The 23,092-nt window shown below is 42.7% G+C and overlaps 2 protein-coding genes across 3 annotated transcripts in view; both read right to left on the bottom strand.

The window, feature by feature from the left end:
• Positions 1–742: 742 nt before the first annotated feature.
• NDUFS8 (NADH:ubiquinone oxidoreductase core subunit S8) lies at positions 743–7,940 on the bottom strand. Of its 2 annotated transcripts, none has more exons than XM_020806053.3 (7): positions 7,802–7,940; positions 6,629–6,692; positions 3,858–3,920; positions 3,419–3,508; positions 1,949–2,121; positions 1,139–1,267; positions 743–956 (listed from the first exon to the last, which is right to left on the bottom strand). In XM_020806053.3, the coding sequence occupies exons 2-7, from the start codon at positions 6,666–6,668 to the stop codon at positions 825–827; spliced, it is 627 nt and encodes a 208-aa protein (XP_020661712.2). In that variant the 5' UTR covers positions 6,669–6,692; positions 7,802–7,940; the 3' UTR covers positions 743–824. The 2 variants fall into 2 exon arrangements, with proteins under 2 accessions (XP_020661712.2, XP_072841477.1); XM_072985376.2 differs by lacking the exon at positions 7,802–7,940 and adding an exon at positions 7,522–7,781.
• Positions 7,941–11,781: 3,841 nt separating this feature from the next.
• Positions 11,782–23,092, bottom strand: part of ALDH3B1 (aldehyde dehydrogenase 3 family member B1) — a 70,314-nt gene continuing 59,003 nt past the window's right edge. The window contains exons 9-12 of the mRNA XM_072985369.2: positions 22,523–22,909; positions 21,104–21,270; positions 15,220–15,319; positions 11,782–13,116 (exon numbers count right to left, since the gene is read on the bottom strand). Of these exons, the coding sequence (XP_072841470.2) occupies positions 12,923–13,116; positions 15,220–15,319; positions 21,104–21,270; positions 22,523–22,909 (848 nt within the window). The 3' untranslated portion in view covers positions 11,782–12,922. The remainder of the gene's footprint in view (positions 13,117–15,219; positions 15,320–21,103; positions 21,271–22,522; positions 22,910–23,092) is intronic.

Genomic DNA, 23,092 nt, shown 5'->3' with positions numbered 1-23,092 from the left:
GTCAGATATATTATACACAAACGTACACACACATACTGCTGAGCAAAACTTTCACTGCAGAATATACAAGATTCTTACCTTGTTTCCAAGGAATGCTTATCATAGTGCTGAAGCAGCTCTTTCAGCTCTATTCAAAGCCAATTTAAACATTCTGGAAGAAAAGCTACGTGGCAAAACTTTCTCATGGCCATATCAACAATAACTGCAAGTGTGTGAACGAGGTGGTGGTGAAGGCTTGCATCTTTGAGATGCCAAAAATATACTATATGAACATTACTGTATCTATGAAAAAGCTTAGCTTTCTCCACAGCAATCCAGCTTTGCATTGATATCATATTTTTGATACTTTCTAAATCCATACCTTCTAAATAGTATTAATCCTGGGAAGACACTAATATTTTGCTGACTCTTCAAACTGATTCTCTAGCAGAAGACAATAAAGGAGGAATTAGATCTGCAGAAGTCCTCTTCATAAAAAGCCTAATCAACAAAAAGAAGAAACAGAAGAACAAATCTGGGTTCTTAAGTCTCTCTCCCTCTAATGGTCACATCTTCCCAGACTTAGCAGCCTCATATTGTAAGACTAGATGTGTGGCATTAGAAGAAGAAAAGGATGGGGGGGAGGATACTTGCTTCCACCTTCTCTCTACTCACAAACACACAACTACATCCTACAATAACCCAAGGATTTCTGTACATTACTACTTCATTCTCAAAACACAGCAAAAACCAAAAAGAAACAATGAGTGCATGCCCTTTATTGCAGGCTTGGTTTCAGTTCAGCTGGCTGGTGAGAATGTGGGATGGGTGAAATAAGTATTCCATCATCGGTACAAATAGTCAGCTTGTATGTTAGCAGCAATCTCTGCTTCCCACTTGTCACCATTATTGAGCAGCTTCTCTTTGTTGTACAGAAGTTCTTCGTGTGTCTCAGTTGAATATTCAAAATTGGGACCCTGAAGAACACAAGCAAAATATGTAGTCAGATCAAGTCTTCCACATACTTTTCACACCAAAAACTAGACACTTTGCTCATTTTTTGCTCATTTTCTTTTTCAGTAGCTCCATCTTCCAGATACAAATCTAGAATTGGCAGACAAAACGGTATCCTGTTACTGAAAATATCCATTCCATTCACCTCCACAATGGCGTCAACAGGACAGGCTTCCTGGCAGAATCCGCAATAGATGCACTTGGTCATGTCAATGTCATAACGCGTAGTCCTACGGCTGCCGTCAGCACGGGGCTCAGCCTCAATAGTAATTGCCTGCAAGAAAGAAAAAGACATTCTCTCACTAGCAGGTGGCATCCTAGAAGTTCTGGCTTCATAAACCTGGATAATCCATGCTGAAGCAGAGGAACAGCAAAACCACATTCGTCAATGCTGAAGTGAAAGCAATCTTTTGTTTGGAAAAAGGAGGGCTTGGGAACTGGACACACTGATTTAACAGAACTACAAAGACTAGAATGGAGCAGTAAGTGAGGAGGTCACAAGGCTACAGAGGAGAAGAGTTCATCAACAAGAACTGAACCCTTCCCCGTCCCAAGGGAGAGGGCCATTCCAAGGAATGGATAGGAAGGCAGAACAGAACTAAGAATCTCCCCACAACAATACAACTCGTGCTGGAGCTTGGTACCAAACAGAAACAAAATACTGCACTAAACAACTGCATATGGACAGCAGCTTGCAGATCAGTTCAGAAGACATGCACTCTCACTGCTCAGGAGGAAAGTCCTATGGAGAGTCCAACCCAAGCAGGGCTGCACCGAGAAATGTTATTTGGGCCACAGTGAACTTCACTAACCCCAGAGAAGCAAATGAGAATGTGCCTCTCAGGTGATATGCCAGCGTCCAACTTTCACTTCCGGTATGCACTACTTGGAGAAATGTCTGCCAGAAAGATACTATATCAGGGAGGAAGGAAACAAGTGACCATAAGGGCCTCACCTGAGCAGGGCATACTGCTTCACACAGCTTGCAGGCAATGCATCGCTCCTCTCCAGATGGGTATCTGCGCAGGGCATGTTCCCCACGGAAGCGGGGACTCAGGGGACCCTTCTCAAAAGGGTAGTTGATAGTGGCAGTCTCCTTAAATATGTAGCTTACAGCCACAGTGAAACCTGTGAGTAGGGAAGAAAAAGCAAAAAAAAAAATTTGTTTAAATGCTTAATTTATTCCTTCCCAGGTTCATAATAGGTAAGTAATAGAAAGAAGCCAAGTCAAGGATACCATTGTCCAAAATAATATCCAGATAGAGTCAGAGTTGAGCAGATTTAATATCACAGCTTTTTAGTACCATGCTACAAATTTGCTAATTGTCTGTTATCCTAGTACTATAAACATCAATTACAACCAAATTATGAAGTTAACATATATGCCCCTCTCGGTCACCAGCAGTAAAATATAGCCTGCATATATTCCCCTCTTGGTCACCATTTGTGTTTTTCTCTGGCTTCTGTCCAGGCTAAGGTGGAACTATAGCAGTTGCCTTCTTGACAATTTTTTTGTTGCCCAAGTTTTAAGAAACATTTAACTGCACATATATAACTAATATAGCATTATATAATGGCTGCTGGTTCAGAATCTTTTAGAGAGAAACTGGTCAAAAGAGCCAAGAGAATTGTTCCTGTCCATTTTTAAAAGGTTCCTGGAATATTTCTGCAGTGGCAGATGAAGAACAACAGAGGCAAAGAACTCTGGCTACTAAGTAGACTGCTAGTAGAGTATGGTATCCTATTTACTGTGGGTGGAGGGCAACGCTCCACGCAGTGTGCTTCCGAACTCTTCACCAACACTGCCTCTTCCTCCCTCTATACACAATGGTGAGGGAGGGGCTACCAGTTTTGCCTCCTCCACCATGGCTATGGCAGGGGGCTGTATACAGTGCACACTTTTGCTCGTGCAAGTGATGCAAGGCAGCGGCATTAACTGAATGAGACCTTTGAGTGGTTCTGAAGAGATTGTCCATTTTGTTGTCACTGCAGCATGATCTATGCTGATGTAACCTTGCACATGCTCTGAAAAAGCCTCCTGCTTTACATGCAACAGACTGCTGCACAAGTGGAAGGGGATGACAGGCTTCTAGCCCATAATTAAGAAATAAAGCAGCAGCAGGAAGGGGTCAGCAGGATAATGGAGTACACAGTCAACTGCCTGTATTGCTATTTCCAAGAATATTGCAGGACATAAGATAAAAATGGCACTCAAAAATGTTATGTGTGGCCAGCCATAGCGTACCCTTTATCATGGTTTGGGAGAGAAGCAAGAATAAGAGAAGCCTGTCAACTTTCTCTGGGTAATTCAGTCTATGGCTTATCTATTGCATTCTCCCCCTTCATACTCACTCAGGCCACCTACTCAGTGTCCCTCTTTGCCCAAGCACTGCAGTCATTACCCTGATCGCACCAGTGCCCTCACCTCGGATAAGTTCTGTCCAGAGGAGGGTCTCTGCAGCCTTGTCAGTCGCCGACTTAAAGTCTGTTGGTTCCTCCTTTAGGTTTACATATTCTTAAGCAAAAAAGAAAAATATGAGTTTTTGCTATCTAGAAATCTCAAGATTCAATTCTACAATAGAAAATTACTGTAATGAAAAGCTCCTAATTAAAGACATCAATGAAAAGCCCAATAAGCAACTGGCAACCAGTACAGGTCTTTCAGCAGCAGGGTCATAGGATTATGATATGATGCACCAGTTAGCAGCCCAGCTGTTGCATATTGCACCAACTGAGGACCCCTCTCCAAGGGAAGCCCCATATAGATTCTGTTGCAATAACCAAGGTGCAATATAACTCAGGCATGGGTTATTGGTGCTAAGTCTAGTTGACTCAGACTTACTTAGAATTAATTTTGTACTTACTGTAGGAAGCTACAGGGGTTGTGTTGCTGAGGCATCGGGCAAGGTTCAGGCACACTGGAGCCCCTGAAGAGTAACAGGGAAAAAATGGTGCAACATGCCAGAGAGAAGCACACAAAAAAGTCACACAGTGAACACAGACATCTGACCCATGACATCCTGCCAGTTTCTTGAATCTTGACTTGAATTCATCCCAAGAGCAGCCTAAAGCATTAACCTGCCAACCATAGGGAACAAGAAACAGCATGCAACTGAATGCATGAGCCGCTCAGAGTGGTCGCATAGACCAGATGGGCAGGATACAAATCAAACAAACAAACAAACAAACAAACAAACAAACAAGGTAAGGAACCTTTCCCAGTATGGTCAATAGGAGCTGTAACCAGAACATTTGGAGGATGCTTGACAGAAATTTTGATACAAATAAATAAATGGGCTGCTAGGCAAATGAGCATGCATGCACACACTCACATGCACGCACACACAGAACATTGAAAATCAAGGAAGGACAAAATTCTCCATCCCTCTTTTGCCAGACCCAAGCAGAATAGAAATATATCCAAGAATAGCAAAAAAAAAAAAAAAATTATTGTAAAACTGTTCTGGAGGATCCATACCAAACAATTAATATGAGGGACTACTACACACCATCCAAAAGTACACTAAACTCTTTGAAGGAAGTGCGGCCAGCATAGCCGGGGAATGGAAGGTGGTGCACAGCCTTGAGTATAAAATGGAAGAGAGAAGAGCCCTATGTCCAAGACATATCTATCAGTAGGACACAGCCCCATGTTAAATCAGATCCCCAGCAACTCTGTGACAGAGATAAGAGACTAGTGCAAATTGAGAGTCTTATCTGCCCAACTCTCTTTCAAAGTCACATAGGCTGATGACCTGCACTTTGTTGAAATTAAGGCAAAGCGTGCTGCTTATATACCACCCCATGGTGCTTTAAGCACTCTCTAGGCAGTTTACAAGTTAATTACGCAGGCTACACATCCCCCCCCCGCCCAGCGAGCCAGATACTAATTTTACTGACCTTGGAAGGATAGAAGGCTGAGTCAACCTGGAGCCGGCTACCTAGGATTGAACCCCAGGTTGTGAGCACAGTTTTGGCTGCAGTACAGCAGTTTAACCACTGTGCCACAAGGCTCTTTAGTAATTCCATAATTTAACTTAATACTTTTTATCTCTTCTGAATCTCACATTATTTAGCTTCCTAGGATCTAACAATATGAGAAATAATCACAATAAAAATCCCATATCCTCTTTCTCTACACTATGCATATTTTGCACACCCCTTATCAGGTTCTCACATTTACACACACAAGTTAGAATGAAACAATGAAACTGTGAAAGCAAGAAGAACATCCTGATAACAAGAAGAAATGCCTTTTATGTAGGTGATTGTTATGAATTAGCCAAAGCATTTCAGTGGTGACTATGAGAACAGTATTGGGAAAGTATTACAAACAAACTCCAAATTCATTTTTCTAACCTTGCATAAGGCAAGTGGCTTCCATAATGCAAAATACAGACAAAATTCAATAATTCAGTTTCCTCTGTCATCCCTAAGTTGAACAAGCAGGTGTCAACTAGGACACTGAAGAAGTACTCTAAAATACTGTTTCAAAACAATGATAACTCCATATGTCCCTTTTCAGGAACTGTTCAAAGTTCATCCAAAAGATTTCAAACTCTATTGCCCCTAGTCAACAGACAAATTTCAACCTGTTTTTTCCAACACCCCCAAACAACTGGAAGCATCTATTACTGTACTGTATAGGCTCCTCTCTGAATAAAAATAATTCCATCGTGGATTCATATCTTAGATTCCATAGGAAAGAAAACCTGTGAGTGTGGTGGAACAAAGCTTGCAAAGAAAGATGCATCTTTACTGCAGGCAGATGCAAACAACAAAAAGTATACAATCATAACAAGCAGTCCATTCCTAGCCAGCAAAGAATGACTCCCTGCTATAACTTTTGAGGGTGCCCCCCCACAACTTACACTTAGCATGCCTATACACTTTCTAGTAAGACCTGCCTCTCAGTTGCAAAATCACTACCTAATTTGATTGCATCTCTTCCATGCTAAACCATCTGCTCAGAATAATGATCTAGAGAGGGCCTTCCAATATGAAACCTCATCCTGTACATGGGCCCTCTGAAGTTGGTACCATCTGGTTCAACAAGTGTCCCTCCCAAACTGGCATGCATAGGCTACTAGCCTTCTCACTTCCTTTTTCATATTATCATTTAATATTCTGGGGGCTCTTTGAAGGGCTACAGAAAGAGTTTGATAGCTCAGTGGTTTAGGCATCTGGCTGTGGAGCCAGAGGTTGGGAGTTCAATTCCTCACTGTGCCTTCTTGAGAGAGACAACTCAATCCATAGGGTTCCTTCGAGCTCTGTAATTCTAAGATTATTATTGTTGTTTAATGTGTTACAATTTTTATTTATTTAAACATCACATAAATCATCCACTTTTCTAAGATGCTATTCAAGCTTTATGGAGCAGCCAGTACTTGAATCCGAATCTTCCGCATATGAAGTGTCCATGTTATAATGACTACCATCTTTCAGCATAAAATGCATTTTAAAAGCCTTCATCCTAAGCCTCAGAAATACAATTTAGGATATTCCCCTTTCACAAAGAGCAGCTGAAAAGTAACAACTTGTGATGGACCTGCAAAGGAAGCCCTTAAACTGAATTTCAACCAGAAAACAGGTGAAGGACAATACTGAACCCAGCTGTGTTTTTGCTGCAGTCTACCTGTTCGGGAAGCTTGCCGTACGATCCACAGGATACGCATTTTCAATTTGAAACCAGGCTCCCTCTGTAAAAGAAAACAGTAACAATAATAAAATGCTGCTAGCTCCATTGGTTTTGCTATAAAAGTAAAAAAGCAGCATTGAAACTGATCAGCGAAACCATCATAAAACAACATGCAAACTTTCAAGTTCATCATACCTCAATCAGGCTGGATATTAAGAAAAATAAAAACAGAGACTGGGGAAGGATATTGTTTGCTATGATGAAAAAATCTGCAATTTGTAATAATCATGACGACAATAATCACCATCATGAGAGTCAGTGTGGTGTTGGGGACAGACTTGATGGAATAGGACTCCAGAGACCTGCGCTCAAATCCCTGCTTACAAAGGGGAAACTCACTGGGAAGTAGCAATCGCAAACCAATCCTTGAATATCTCACATACCTCAGAAACGCCATAAGTTGCAAGCAAAATAACAGCATAAAAACATGACATACAGTACTTATGATTCCTTAAACTGGAGTAAACCTTGCCGTACTGAATACAGTGGGCCTTATTGCTCATTGTACACAAACACGTATAAATGACAGCAAAGCTTTGCACCTTAGCTCTATTTAACCGATAGAAAGGAAATGTTAAAAAGCGACTTCAAGTTATCCCAAAAAATTTTCCGAAGAAATCGTGGCTGGTCCATCAGCGACTCCCTGGACAGCGGCACCAGCCCACACTCCTTCTAGTGTCCCACCCACCCCCAGACCTAAGCGAACACATATGCAGACATCGCAGGATCCTATCAAAATGTATGCTGGAGATTGCCTTGCGGGGCGCTTACATTCAGCGATGCCACCAAGGGAACAACAACGTGTGATGAAGGGAAACTCAAGGACCAACCTGACCCCACTGCTGAAGGAGCAACAACGCGCAAGCGCACATTCAACCACCTCTCCTCGCTCGGCTTCAAAACCCTCGGATGCGCTTGCGCTGCCAGCGCTCCCCCTTCGTCTAACGCATGCGCAGTTCTACGTCCTCTGAAACCCTCGTGAAGGTCTCGGAGATGAGACGCCGGTTCCAGCCTCTGCCCTTGCGCGGAAAGACTTCCCGAGCGTCCGGAGAAACGCCTGCGTACCCAACATGGCGTCACCCCGAATCCAGAAGGACAAAAAAGACTCACCCGCTGAAAAGCGTAACAGGAGGGCACCGCTCTGCTCCGAGCCGCCGGCGAGCGGGAGGGAGGGAGGGATCAAACGCTGCTAAAGCTGAATGGTCATTGGTTGGCGTTGTCCCACTTTTTCCTCTGATGGGATAGAGCGGCAGGAAAGGGCGGGATGTTTTGGGGGAAAGGGTGGGGTGTGAATGGCTGACATTGACAGTAGCAGTCGATGATTGGTTATGAGGGGGGCTTCGATTTCACGGTGATTGGCTCAAAACATTTGCCGGCGAGAATGTGGGGGGGGGGGTTTCCTGTGAAAGGCGCTCCTAGTTATGCTCTTCTCTTTCTTGGGGGTCGGTGGGAGTCTTAAGACTGGTAAAACGTGGGGCGCGGCTAAACACAAGCCCCCTCAACGCTGTTGTTGTTTTGTGCTGGCCCTCCGCATGGAGTGGACGGTTAGGGGCTGTCCTGCTCGTGTTCCTGCTTTGGTTCCTGCTAAGTGGGGTTGACTCCTGGGCGTCTGAATGAGCCACCACAGACTTAGTAATAGGAAGCCTTCTTGAAGCCCCCTAACAAGGTCGCATGGCACGTTGCTCTCCAGAGGGGGTTACTTTACACGTCAAACTGAGAGTCCTCAAGTGTTGGGTCATGTCCGCACGAGTAAACTGGAGGGAGAGCGTTCAGACGACACCCCCGCTTTCAGTGAATGGCAGAGAGAGTATGAATACGCCCTGGGAATATGATACCCAGTGAAGGGTAGTAGCGGATAGAGTGATGGTCTTGTTAGGGGGCCAGGATGAAAGCTTTTTTTAACAAGCAATATTATGCTTCATTCTTATATTTTCTATGATAGATTTTTCTGTAATAAGTCTTAAGCATTGTATGGGCTATGTAGTCTGTAATCAAAATACCTTGTAACCTTTGTAACAGAACTCTAACAAACTCATGTAACTTTCCATGCTATAAGATTACATTTAGAACATCTTTCTGCATTCCTGCATACCACAATTGCCTTGATCCTTGCCAGACCAGCAATAAGAGAAATCAACATAATGAGATAAGAGGGGAAAAAGGAAAATATCTCTTCAGACATTTAGGCAACATTTTTGCACACCCTGGGTACATTCTGACTTTAGGTCAAGGGAACCTGGGGGCACAACACATATTTACGCATAACCAATGGTTGGAGTTAATTGCCATTTTTAGTCCAATTAGAAGCAGGATCCAAACTTGGGGTTCAGGGAACCAATAAGGGAATGTTTTGCTTTATTGCTCTTTGTGTAAAACTCTGTAAAATCCATATGCAATTTCTAATCGGGGCTCTTCTCTGCATTTAAGATGAAGAGTCCAGCTGCACTTTCTAAATAAAGATTGGCTTTAGTATCAGCTGTGCGTCTTAGCCTGTTTTCCTTGCTGGAGATTCCGAACTTTAATTTCAAAGGTAACAGTCGTGGAAATGCGGGAGCAAGGGTGGGGTGGCGGGTTAACATGGCCAATCCAGCTGCAAGTGTCTCAGTTTCTGAGAGCAATGTTTCCTAACCTGGGAGTCACGACGTGTATTGAGGGGGGTTGCGGGTCACCTTACATGTGTTGTAGCCCACTAAATAATTTCTTCCTTGCCCTTTTGGAGCAGAATATTAAAGTTAGTCTGTATGTATGTGAAACAAGTCCTTTAGGGTAGTGGTCCCCAACCTTGGGCCTCCAGATGTTCTTGGACTACAACTCCAAGAAGCCTTCACCACCTCTGCTAGCAGGATTTCTGGGAGTGGAACATCTGGAGGCCCACGGTTGGGGACCACTGCTTTAGGGGAGAAAGAAGCCTCTACTTTCTGAGAAGAGATGACTTTTCCCCATTAAAATGCTTTTTATGCAGACATGGTGAAGGGTGTGTGTGTCGCAAGTTACTTGGCTATTATACAAGGGGGTTGCAACTTGGAAAAAATTGGGAACCACAGCCTAGAGGAACAGTCCCCACTCACGTGATAAGCCCAAGCTTCTGTTTCTTTGTTAGGCCACTGTTCACTTTCTTTAATGGGGCAGTTGGAGCTTTCTGTTTGTCACCATCATGGATTGATACCAGGGCACCATGTTTCCCATTTTTCACAGGAGAAACTGAGTTTATGATGATGCTCATTAAAGCCTGCTTCAGTAAATGGTGATTTACTATTATAAATAGTAACTGCCATCGATAAATGGCTAATTCTCTACCACTCTCCTTTTTCTCCATCCCATGATCCTCCAGGAAAAACAGTGGGGAAGTGTACACCAGATATGAGAATGAGTAAATTGAAGCAAGGTAGCAAGAGTAATGGGCAGGAGGATAAAGAGTTAGGTGGAAAATAGACCTGAATCTTCTTGGTGTTCACATAAGGTTTGTGTAACATGCCACAGGTCATTGCAGCTAACTGATGAGGTGCTGGGTGTCTCTCAGTTGTGTGCCTCGCTATACATCTGATTGTGCAACTAAGATGTACCTGAGTAAGATATAGGGAAAGGTTCCCCTTGACATTTTTAGTCCAGTTGTCTGACTCTAGGGGGCGGCGTTCATCCCGCTTTTCAAGCCATAGAGCCAGCGCCTGTCCGAAGACAGTTTCCCTTGTCACGTGGCCAGCGTTTTACCTTCCCACCGAGATGGTACAGTACTTATTTATCTACTTGCATTTACATGCTTTTGAACTGCTAGGTTGGCGAGGAGCTGGGATAAAGCGATGGGAGCTCACTCTGTTGCGTGGATTCGATCTTACAACTGCTGGTCTTCTGACCCTGCAGTACAGGCTTCTGCGGTTTAGCCCACAGTGCCACCACATCACTATATGTACCTGAGTAATTAGCAGCAATTAGCCAGACCAAGTTATACAGACCTTGCGTGAACACTAGTAAGATTCCCACCATTGTATGAATCCGTGGGAGCAGTAAATTGCAGAAGGACATGGAAACTTAAGAAAGGAGCGTCTTGACACTAAAAGTGAAATGAAGCGTTACAGTTGATCATGAATAGATAAGGGCACTAAAAAAACACCATCTACTTTTGCCTGATTTCACCCTAGTCTGTCATTATGTTTCAGGACAGTCTGTTTTTAACTGTTTTGACTGTGTGGCAGCAGCATAAGGCACTTTACTGTTTCTATCAGATGGTGCATTTCATGAACGAAAAAAGTAAATCTCAGGATTTTTCTGCAGAACTTGATTGCATACCAAGAAACGGGGGTTAATTCTCCATAGAGTACACGAGGTAATTAGTGTATGATCAGTCCTCTGTGAATGTTGTGTGATTAATGGGGTGACTTAGCAGCAGTACGGGTATTGGTTCAAGTCTTCCAAACTAGTATGGCTTTTCATTTTTTCCACTGCAGCTGGCTTGCCTCTGCAAAGTGTCCATACAAAGGCAATTAAATAGAAAGGCAACAACTAGCTATGCTGGAAGGTTCCCAGTACTTTGTTTCTGTATAGCCAGATATCCTGTGCAGTGTGGTCCAATGTGCATGTTCATTTGGAAGTAAGTCCCAGTGCATCTAGTGGGGTTTGTTCCCAACACATGAATAGTCAAGTTTGCATGGGGGAAAATGTTAGTTTATTAAAATACCTTTATACATACTCTATATTGCAGCATTTGGCTCTTCCTCATCCCACTTTGGGACGTTTGCCCAAGTCTTCCACCTCACTCTCTTCCTCTGCCTTCCAATGGACCACCCCCACCTCCAGCTCTTCCTCAGCTTCTCCTTTATCCTCCTTTTGGTGGGGGTTTCCTTTGGCAGGCTTTTCTCCACCTTTCTAATTTTCCCACCACTGGCTCTCTCTAGTCTCTTGGTCCTAGCGGAGAGTTCACTCAGGTTATGCCCTAGAGAAGGGATCTACCCTGTGCCTGCCAGATATCCTTGGCAGGACAGTGGTATGTGGGAACAGACCCTTCCTAAGTGCCCAAACTCATTTGCTCACAACCATGCAATGCACTCTGTTGACTAATAACACTACATAAATGATAAATAATATACACCAGGAAGTGCTAGACTATAATGCAAGATCTTTATTACAGAAGGAAAACACTGACTGGCAAAACACAGGATTGCACAGGAAATGTCAGTAAGTCAGCAATCTTAACAAATTGCTAGAAACTCCCTTTGAATTGATAGGACTTACTTCTGAGTAAACACAACTAAGATTGCATAGTGTAGAGGTTATTGTTATGTCAAGGAATCTAGCAATGCATGATCCACTTAGGGGGACATCTCATCCCACCTTTTCAGATCAAAGAACTGCCCTTACGTATGGAGTTAAGAATATGACTACTGTACAGAAGCTGATATTGGAAGAATTGCTATTTGCTAAAAAGGGCATGTTGGAGAGACAGGTCAACTGCATCACTGATAAACAGTCTGTATGTTATTTGATATAGGTATGTTTTTTTGAATTGGTTTAACCTCAATATATTCAGCCATGAATAGTTTCATCACTCTTTAGAGTCCATTCAGTACCCTGCATTTCTTGCACTGATGAGGGAGATCACTCTAGTGTACAGGTAGAGCACTTTTAATCAGTCTTTACAAAAATATTCTAAAACTACAAAAATATAGTGCTCATGGACATTAAATCAGAATTCACTTCATAAAACTGTTAAGAGGGTAATTAAGCTCTGGGCAGAAGCCACCTGTTCAGTTAAATTAAAGTAGGTGGTTCTAAGTGTAGGAACAGTGTGTGTGTGTTCTGCAGCCAACCTCTTGGCAAAGAGTTACAGAGCAACACAAAATTGTTCTGATAAAACTACCCAATCACAGCAGAGGAACATGTGTCCATCCATATGTTACTGGACCCCAGTAACCCTCATCCCCAGGCAGAACAGCCAGTGCTGAAGGATGATGGGAACACATTCATTAAAGGTTAGATGGACACACATTCCCTGCTTTTGATCTAAATTTTCAGCATAGGTGGGTACTGTCATGGTTTATGGTAAAGAGAGCAAGACATGGGGTGAGGAACTAAAATTATGAAGCACGTCTTTTTCAGAAGGAAGAATTCTTTGAAGGGCTTTCTAAGAAGTATGTCAAGATCCCAGGGTCAACACATAAAGAAACAAGCCTCCTCCTCAGCAGGCCTGCTCTTCATAGCTGCTCCTGGACCACAAGAGGCCTGCGCAAGGCAAAAGGCTCACATCAGTGAGCACATGCCCTTGCGCTTGACCTCAAGAGCAGACAGGAGCCGCCCCAGGTTGCGCTCAGCATAGGGTGGGTAGCGGATGGTGTTGAGTACCTCCAGGCCGATGAAGCGTGATAGGCAGCCACGATGGTGAGTGAAGGTGTCAAAGCTGAACTTGCCGTGGTATTTGCCAAAGCCACTGCATCCTACCAACGTAAGAAGAAAAATGCAAATTAAAAACATGCTCACTGCTCAGATCATTCAGCTTGCCACACAGCCTGCGCAGCCCTTCTCTTTATTCTTTTCATCCAGGGAGATTTGCAGGCATGCCCATACAACCTCTCTCTTCACATTGGTGTTTACATTGGTGATGTAAGCGTGGCCAGCAAACTGTAAGATTTATCAAATAAATGCCTTTTTTTACAAACTCAAGCATAGACTTGTTGCGTCAGTCATTTATTAAGTACTCTGTGCTGTGGGTGTTTGGTTTCAGTCTTGCTGGTCCTTATCAGGATGTGTTCTTACCAGCTGAATTACGAGGGATATGGATTTTTCAAAGAGCTGGACAAGTCTGTACCATACTCTGCATTGTATCCCTCTTTAGGGCTTGACCTCTAGGACCTGTCATTGTCAAGTGGTACTTGCTTCTCCCACAGTAATCTTTATGATGTTGGTGCAGATGCTACATTAGGAAACCTGGCCCCATTAGGCCTGAAGCATGAAACAGAAAAATAAGACAGCGACTCCGAAATAGTTCTCCACACAAGCCACGACCCCACATACCCTTTCAAGCAGCAAATTATTTGAAGGCTTCCACAATAGTGGATACATTGTTGTGAGAAGACAGAGGGAGATAACTCAAACCTGTTACTGTGACAGTCTTCCATCTGCAACAATTTTGGTCTACTTGGTGCCAGCTCTAAATTTTAAAAATGGAGGCAACTCCTGATCTGAGCTAGTATAGCTCAGTGGGTTGGAGTGTGTTGCCAGGAGTTTGAATGACCAAATTCCCCCAGAGCATTTATGGCTGATGGGATTGCCTGCTTTGCCCCCTTGGACAGGGAGCATAATCCCACAGCAATTCCAGAAGGAGGGAGAAGTACACCATGTCTGAGTTCTTTCTGTCCATAAAACATTGGGAGGGTCACCCTAAGTTGGAATCAATTTGATGGCACATGATTATCAAATATTATTTCTGTTCCTCCTCTTTAATCATGGCATTAACTGACAGAGGGACAACTACACTGACCATTGACCCTACAATCTGCAATGGCTTAGGTGCAGAAAAAATTATTCATTTAATTTATTTATTTAAAATATTTCTATGCTGCCTTTCTTCCCAAAAGTACCCAAGGTGGCATAGAAATATTTTAAATAAATAAATAAAATGAATTCTTCTGTACCTAACCCATTGCAAATTGTAGGGTCACCAAAAGGACCCAATGTGAATTAAAACCCAGTGACTACACAACCTAAATCTCAGTGTTGGGAAGCCCAATGTGGAATCATCTCTTTTTAGTGAGGAATAATCTTTTTTGTTGTTTAGCCAACAGGGGAGGTTTAAATGTGTTCCAATTGGGTTGAAATTGTTTTGGTCTGCTTTCTGCCCTGTGTGACTCCCTGATCGAAAGGCAAAGGGGTGCTCGCAGGTGTGATTCCCCTCAACCAAGCACCTGCTGTACGCAAACAGAGTGGTTTTTTAAAAAAAGTCTTCAAGGCAACACTGAAACACCAATTTTCTAGATCACTTGAAAAAAGGTATTTTTTTTTTTAAAAAAAGAGATGGAAATTGACAATTGGCACCTTGTCAAAGCAGCCCCTGCTGTGCAAACATGGCTCTCTGCCTCTGCCCCTGCTGATTCCTATGGATCGATTGATATCTGGACAGCTCTAGCTATTTTACCCTCAAAACCCTGACTTATGTAGATCACAGTGGATCCGAGCGTACGTATTTTTTCCGCTGTGTAGTCAACACTCTCAGCCAGAAAATTGCACCAAGGGAGCTCTTAGCCTACTGTACTGAGCAGAAGAACCTGCCAAAAGATCTCCTCATAAGTATGTAAATTAGTCTGCAGCCTGACATGACCCAAGGGAGCGCTTCCTTACAATTACTCCATTCATTGCCTGTGATCTGTAAACATGCCAAGAATTGTATAGAACAGAACTTTACAAAGAACTTGGCTTGTCCCTGGAAATTCTGAATCACAGCTGATGCAGATGATACAACCTTGCATATTACGAGACTGGGAGGAAAGATAAACACAAAAAGAGAAGAAAAAGATAGTAAAAGGATAGAAACCTAGTCTTACCAATGCCACCAAATGGTAGAGAGGGCAGTACTGTGTGCATCAAGGTATCATTGCCACAAAAGCCACCACTGCTGGTACAAGCCAATACATGGTTCACAACCTATAAAGTTTAAAGAAGAACAAAAGATGATCAGGAGCCGTGATTTCCCCACTCTCCCACCCCCCCTCCCAAAAAATCTAAGAGTTTCCATTTTGTAACGTGGGATGATATGATGTAGTTATTCCCAGGAATATCCTTCTAACAATGTCTATTCTACAGAACATGATGCTTCAGAATAAAAGAAAATAAAGAGTGAGGATGGTGGGATCCTTTACCAGCAATACCTAGTCATTTGTATTTCCAAGCTCGCTCACATACCCAAAGCACTTGAAAAGAGGATGGTGTGTTTGTTTCAGATTTTGGTGGGACGGGGAGGAAGAGGTGGACAAAATGATGTGGCATATTAAAGTTCACAAAGAAACAAATTTGATAATATTTTTGTTGTTGTTTAGTCATTAAGTCATGTCCGACTCTTCATGACCCCATGGACCAGAGCACACCAGGCCCTCCTCTCTTCCACTGCCTCCCAGAGTTGGGTCAAATTCATGTTGGTACCTTCAATGACACAGTCCAGCCATCTCGTCCTCTGTTGTCCTCTTCTCCTCTTGCCCTCACACTTTCCTAACATCAGGGTCTTTTCCAGGGAGTCTTCTCTTCTCATGAGATGGCCAAAATATTGGGGCCTCAGCTTCAGGATCTGTCCTTCCAGTGAGCACTCAGGGTTGATTTCCTTTAGAATTGATAGGTTTGTTCTCTTTGCAGTCCAGGGGACTCTCAAGAGTCTCCTCCAGCACCACAATTCAAAAGCATAAATTCTTAGGCGGTCAGTCTTCTTTATGGCCCAGCTCTCACTTCCATACATCACTACTGGAAAAACCATAGCTTTGATTATGCGGATCGTTGTCGGCAAGGTGATGCCTCTGCTTTTTAAGATGCTGTCTAGGTTTGTCATCTCTTTCCTCCCAAGAAGCAGGCGTCTTTTAATTCCATGGCTGCTGTCTCCATCTACAGTGATCATGGAGCCCAAGAAAGTAAAATCTGTCACTGCCTCCATATCTCCCTCTTCTATGTCCCAGGAGGTGATAGGACCAGTGGCCATGATCTTAGTTTTTTTGATGTTGAGCTTCAGACCATTTTCTGCACTCTCCTCTTTCACCCTCATTAAGAGTTTCTTTAATTCCTCCTCACTTTCTCCCATCAGACTGGTATCATCTACATATCCGAGGTTGTTGATATTTCTTCCAGCAATCTTAATTCTGGTTTGGGATTTATCCAGCGTGCCTTTCTCATTATGTATTCTGAATATAAATACGCAGGGAGACAATATACAACCTTGTTGTATTTCTTTCCCAATTTTGAACCAATCAGTTGTTCCATATCCAGTTCTAACTGTTGCTTCCTGTCCCACATATATATTTCTCAGGAGGTAGATAAGGTGATCAGGCACTCCCATTTCTTTAAGAACTTGCCATAGTTTGTTGTGGTGCAAACAGTCAAAGGCTTTCACATAGTCAGTGAAGCAGAAGTAGATGTTTTTCTGGAACTCTCTGGCTTTCTCCATAATCCAGCGCATGTTAGCAATTTGGTCTCTAGTTCCTCTGCCCCTTCGAAATCCAGCTTGTACTTCTGGGAGATCTCAGTCCACATACTGCTGAAGCCTACCTTGTAGGATTTTGAGCATAACCTTGCTAGTGTGTGAAATGAGTGCAATTGTATGCTAGTTAGAGCATTCTCTTTTTTTAAAAAAATATTTTTCAATTTCTAAAACAAAAACAAATAAAAGAATGCAAAATACTCACTATTACAATCTAAACCACAGTGCACCCCCATACTCATGGGACCCCTTGGAGCAATACTTTTAATACAAACCTCTTTTCCAAAATTGTATTGATTGTTGTTTAGAGGCTTTCCCCTTTCCTTTCACTAATACAAATTCAATAAATCTACCCCAAGTAGCATAAAAATATTTGAAATTATTTCACCTGTAACTTCCCCCATCTCCTTTGCATTTTGTTTCTCTTCTCTGCTATTTATAAGGCCTTGTTGGACAGCCACTTTGCTTTCTTGCATTTCCTTTCTTTGGGATGGTTTTTGTTGCTGCCTCCTGGACAATGTTACGAGCCTCTGTCCAAAGTTCTTTAGGCACTCTGTCCACCAAATCAAATTCCTTAAATCTGTTCTTCACTTCCACTGTGTATTCATAAGGGATTTGGTTTAGATTATACCTGATTAGCCCAGTGGTTTTTCCTACTTTCTCCAGTTTAAGCTTGAGTTTTGCTATAAGAAGCTGATGATCAGAGCCACCATCAGATCCAGGTCTTCTTTTTGCTTACTGCATAGAGCTTCACCATCTTTGGCAGCAGAGAATATAATCAATCTGATTTCAGTATTGCCCATCTGGTGATGTCCATGTGTAGAGTCACTTCTTGTATTGTTGGAAAAGAGTGTTTGTGATGACCAGCTTGTTCTCTTGATAAAACTCTATTAGCCTTTGCCCTGATGCGTTTTGAACTCCAAGGCAAACTTACCTGTTGTTCCTTTTACCTCTTGACTCCCTACTTTAGCATTCCAGTCCCCTATAATGACAAGAACATCTTTCTTTGATGTCAGTTCTAGCAGGTGTTCTAAGTCTTCATAGAATTGGTCAGTTTCAGCCTCTTCAGCATCGGTAGCTGGTGTATAAACATGGATTACTGTGATGTTGAAAGGTCTGCCTTGGATTTGTATTGAAATCATTCTATCATTTTTGAGATTGTATCCCAGCTTTTCCCATTCTTTTGTTGACTATGAGGGCTACTGCATTTCTTCTACAGGATTCTTGCCCACAATAATAGATATGATAATCATCTGAGTTGAATTCACCCATTCCTGTCCATTTTAGTTCACTGATGCCCAGGATGTCAATGTTTATTTTTGCCATCTCCTGTTTGACCACCTCCAGCTTCCCAAGGTTCATAGATCTTACATTCCAGGTTCCTATGCAGTATTTTTCTTTGCAGCATTGGACTTTCCTTTCACTTCCAGGCACGTCCACAGCTGAGTGTCTTTTCAGCTTTGGCCCAACCACTTCATTAGCTCTGGAGCTACTCGTACTTGTCCTCCGCTCTTCCTCAGTAGCATGTTGGACACCTTCCAACCTGAGTGGCTCATCTTCCGGCATCATATCTTTTAGCTTTTTGTTTCTCTCCATGGAGTTTTCTTGGCAAAGATACTGGAGTGGCATTGCCAATTCCTACTCCAGGTGGATTGCATTTAGTCGGAACTCTCCACTATGACCTCTCTGTCTTGGGTGTCCCTGCATGGCATATTCCATAGCTTCTCTGAATTACTCAAGCCCCTTCACCACGACAAAGCAGCAATTCATGAAGGGGTGATAATCTTTAAAATGCCACAATATTGTTTTTTCTTTTCTTCTCTCCCTGTTTTCTTTCCTTGTCTTTTTCCCCCTTTAGCTAGTTTTCCCAAAGCTAAGTGGATAAGTTATCCAAACCAAAATGATACTCACTGAAATGGTACTACCATGACATCACCCTTATTAAAATGATGAGAAAATGTAAAGTTCATGTGAAATCAAATAATTCACATTAGCAAAAACAAAAAGATGATTCTCTAATACTTCTGATTGTCTCCCACTGACATATCAACAACAAAGGTTCCTGCCTACCTTAAGTAATCTTCTAGTAGACTCTTAAAAGACAATCCTTTATATATTATTGTGTACACACACCCTGGGTTCTGTTCCTCTAAAAATGTGTAAATGCTTGAGTTACACAGAACTCTGCATCTAGCAGTATTCTGTATAAATTAAGAGCTGCACCTAAAAATATTTTAGGTCCAGCAAATAGGTATTAATTAACATATTTTGCATCTCAAAACTCAAATCAAAGGTCCAGTCCTAAACACATGTATTGCATTACCAAATGAGGAAGTTTTCAACTAAATGTTTCTTAAATCGGTCAGTTACTTTCCCTTGTATAATTGCATCTGTCTTTGCATTCATGTAGTTCTTTCTAAAAAAAAAAAATAGCACCTAAAGCAGGGCTGTTACAATGCTTCTGCTGGAGGTATCAATTCTGCAGCCAATCAGCCCTGCCCAGACTGGAAATGAAAGTGAGCCATTTCTTCCAATGTTCTGCACTGTCTCTGGATCCTCAATGAGGGAGGTGGTGAAAGATGAAATATGTGAAACTCTTTCACATATCAAAGATGGCTCAGATTACAGTACATATATGAAAAGTACTCCTACTCATGATGACCAGAGCCAGAAAGAGTCATATATGCCTTGGTTCTTACATTTTGAAGCTATGAGATTAAGTAGTAAAGATAATTTACGGTACGAATGAGCATAGATTCATTTCCAGACCTTAGAGGTTGCGCCCCTCACATTATCCCCACCATACGTTCTTTTCTCACATAAATGGGTTTTAAAATTGAAAATGCCCCTTGTGCCCTCTAGTGGCCACAAATATATTTTTTAAAACTTTGCCCCACCCCATTGCCTCACTTAGGAGACAAAGGAACTCTTTGAACATTTCCCCTCAATATTTTGGCCGTGTGTTTGTGTATGTGTGTGTGTGTGTGTTGAGTGCCAGCAGGCCTTAAGGGTTTTGGCAGACGTCTTTTCATTCATGGGGCGGTTCCACGTTGCCCGTTTCCATTGCACAGATACATTGGTGGAAGCTAAAGGAGATACAGAGAATATGTGTATATGGAGCTGATGCAGTGTATCAACATCACATATTCCCAGAGGCTGAATTCTTTTAAAAATGTCATGCGATATGGGCTTTTGGCAGATAATTTGGAAAACCTCTGGGCAAACAGGTTTATAAAGGAGGTTATGGTCACAATTTGATGAGTGCTACGTCAGCACCATCTACTGGCCACTGTTTGCAGGTGAGGCAGAAACGTCTTAATCTGGGAGGTAATTTGATTAACCAAATTTTCTCCAACTGGATCATTCTAAACTTGTCACTTTGGGGTCTGGTATATACTGTAATTTGAGACAATCCTGGCATCCGTATGCTAGGATCAGGTGGTTTCAGGACAGAAAACCACACTGTACCTCAAGGAAACCTATTTAGGCTGTCCCTCCCTTTAAAGGGAAAGAAAAGGGAGGAATCTTTCAATTTTGTTCTAATTATTTTCCAATAGCATGCTCTGAATTGGCTTGCCAATCAACCAGTTCATTGATGGATTACAACAGACTTTTTAAAAAAACACACAAACCTTTGCATCCTCTTCTGTCTCCCTCTCCACAGGAGGAAGCTTTCAATTTGTTAATAACAGATTAGATCCTGTAGCAGCTAAGCAAAGTGACAGCCAGCCATCTGCTTTGGTTTGATCAATCACACATTCCAGTGCAGAACCAAAACCAACCAATCCTACCCACACTAACAGGAAAAAAATAATGCCTGGCAGGGACCAACAATGCCATGTGGTCACTGGAAAAAGGAGTAGATGATGATCACCCCATTCCTAAAGTGGGCCAAACCGTGAGACAAAGTTTCATCTTGTCACACCCTAAGTCACCTCAAGCAGAAAGCAAACAGATACCAAGGACTTCCATACAAATCATCAAAGCGCTTTGATTCCTGCTTTCCCCCTCCATTTTTTGTGAAGCACTTTCCTCACAAGAAAGTGGAAGGGGAAAGCAGGAATCAAAGTGCTTTGATTCCCTTCCCCTCCTTACTTCTGTGTATAAGAGAACAATACATTTTTATCTATATATTTTAGACAAAAGTATTGTCTTATACACTGAAAAACACAGTAAGCCAAACCAATAATAACAGCATGCGAGTGGCAGTATCATAGGCACTGTTCATGCCTATGACTCTGAAAACATACCTTGCAATTACAGGAGAAGGCATAGACGGCCAGTGGGCGGTCCCTGCAGTTTATGAATCGGATGGCCTCGTGTACGTCATCCACAGTGATAATAGGCAAGATGGGCCCAAAGATCTCCTCTTGCATGACAGGCTCCCATTCCTTTACATCAGCTAACACTGTTGGGGCTGTGGGCAAAAGATCACAGTAAGATAGGTTATACTTGTACACCCTACCCATACAACCATGATCTTTGTTTTCTCTATGGCTATCAATGCAGAGGTCCACCAATGCATCACATTCTGTCTAAAGTGTCTCTCCTGCCATACTCACTCATCATTACTGTGCTGGGAATGGGGGGGCACACTTATAGCACAATGTGGAAAGTTCTTTTAAAAAAAGGAGTCCCATTACTTCTTACTGTGCTTGAAAAAGAACTGTAACTCATTGCAGTGTTGAGAAAGTACCTCATTACTTTGCTTGCTTGTTATTTTGCATTAATTTTTTCAAACCCTTAGGATTGATAATCCTGTCGTCAACAGAGTGATAGACTAGGACTCAGGAGACCTGGGTGTAAATTCCTGCTTAGTTATGGAGAGAAGCTGGTAAAACCACTCCTTGAATATTTCATAGACTTTGAAAACCCTACTAGGTAGGTTGAATGTGACTTCATGACATGCAGCATGTACAAAATGAGAAAACATCTCTCAAAATGGCCCATAAAAGGTTAACTAGAAAACATTACTTGTTACTCCAGTGAAGTACAGTGGTGCCCCACTAGATGCGTAACCCGCATGACGTTGAAATCGCTTGACGATGACTTTTTTGTGATGGCAAATGCAATCACAAAACGATGTTTCCGACGGGGGATGTTCACTTTATGTTGATTAGGTCCTTGCTTCGCAAACCGTTTGTTTGCAAAACAATGATTTTTCCAGCTCTGCAAAATGGCTTCCCTTCGCAAAATGGCTGGCTTCCCTTCGCAAAATGGCTGTTTTCCGGACAGAAGCTTCGCAAAACAGTGATTTTAAACAGCTGATCGGCGGTTCTCTATGGGTGATCTTCACTGGACAATGAGGTATTTCCCCATTGGAACGCATTAAACGGTTTTCAATGAATTCCAATGGGTTTTTTCACATGATGACATTTCGTTGTACAGCGGTTTTAACGAACGGATTATTGTCGTCATGTGGGGCACCACTGTACCTTCATTCCTACTTGTTGCATTACTTCTGAAATGTAACTTTGTTATACCCTCATTGCCCCCATCCCAATAAATGGTTTTGATAAATACATTACTTGCAACGTTTTTCCTTCTTTGGAAGGCCATGTATTCGCCATCTGTGATCTAAATCCCCACTTAGCACACTTCCTAAGTAACAGGATTTCCTTGTCTTTCTGCCCACATCCCAACTTCTGGATATCAGTGCACTGGCTCACCAATGTAACGATCACACTCATCTGTCTCTCCACCGATGGCCACCCGACCACACTCCAGCAAGGCTCGGACACGTTGAAATTCCTTGTCGTTGATCATGCGCCCGAAGTCAGGAGAATCTCTGGGGTTGCAGCCGTAGAACTCACGGATGGCCTGGCGCAGGCAGGGCATGAGCCTCTCCTGTGTTTCAATGGTACAGATCACGTAGTCTGGTGCAATGCAAGTTTGGCCAGCATTGAAAAACTTTCCCCATACTATCCGGTTGGCAGCATTCTGGAAACTGCAGCACTGGTCCACATAGCAAGGATTTTTGCCCCCTAGTTCCAGAGTCAGCGGTGTCAGGTTTTGGGTGGCTGCACACATGATGATCTTTCCCACACGAGGACTCCCTGTAGAAGTACAGCAAGAGCTGAGGCATTCACGGAGAGGGACACAGCCTGCTTCACCCCAACCCTCCCACCCCACCCCAGTTGTGCATCAAAGAGATATTAAATCTGTGTTCATGAAAGAATTATAGACCAACACACACACACACACACACAGAGAGAGAGAGAGAGAGAGAGAGAGAGAGA

Source organism: Pogona vitticeps, chromosome 1 (assembly GCF_051106095.1).
Source record: "Pogona vitticeps strain Pit_001003342236 chromosome 1, PviZW2.1, whole genome shotgun sequence".
NCBI lineage: Eukaryota > Metazoa > Chordata > Lepidosauria > Squamata > Agamidae > Pogona > Pogona vitticeps.
This window is presented reverse-complemented; position numbering and strand designations above follow the sequence as displayed.

Bases quoted from the DNA above. Each gene is read 5' to 3' on its own strand.
- NDUFS8 (XM_072985376.2), bottom strand. From the start codon at position 7,563: ATGTGCGCTTGCGCGTTGTTGCTCCTTCAGCAGTGGGGTCAG. The intron at 3,921-6,628 runs GTAGACTGCAGC...GTTACTCTTCAG, and splicing joins ACGGCAAGCTTCCCGAACAG to GGGCTCCAGTGTGCCTGAAC. The intron at 1,268-1,948 runs GTGAGGCCCTTA...TCTTTCTTGCAG, and splicing joins AAGCAGTATGCCCTGCTCAG to GCAATTACTATTGAGGCTGA.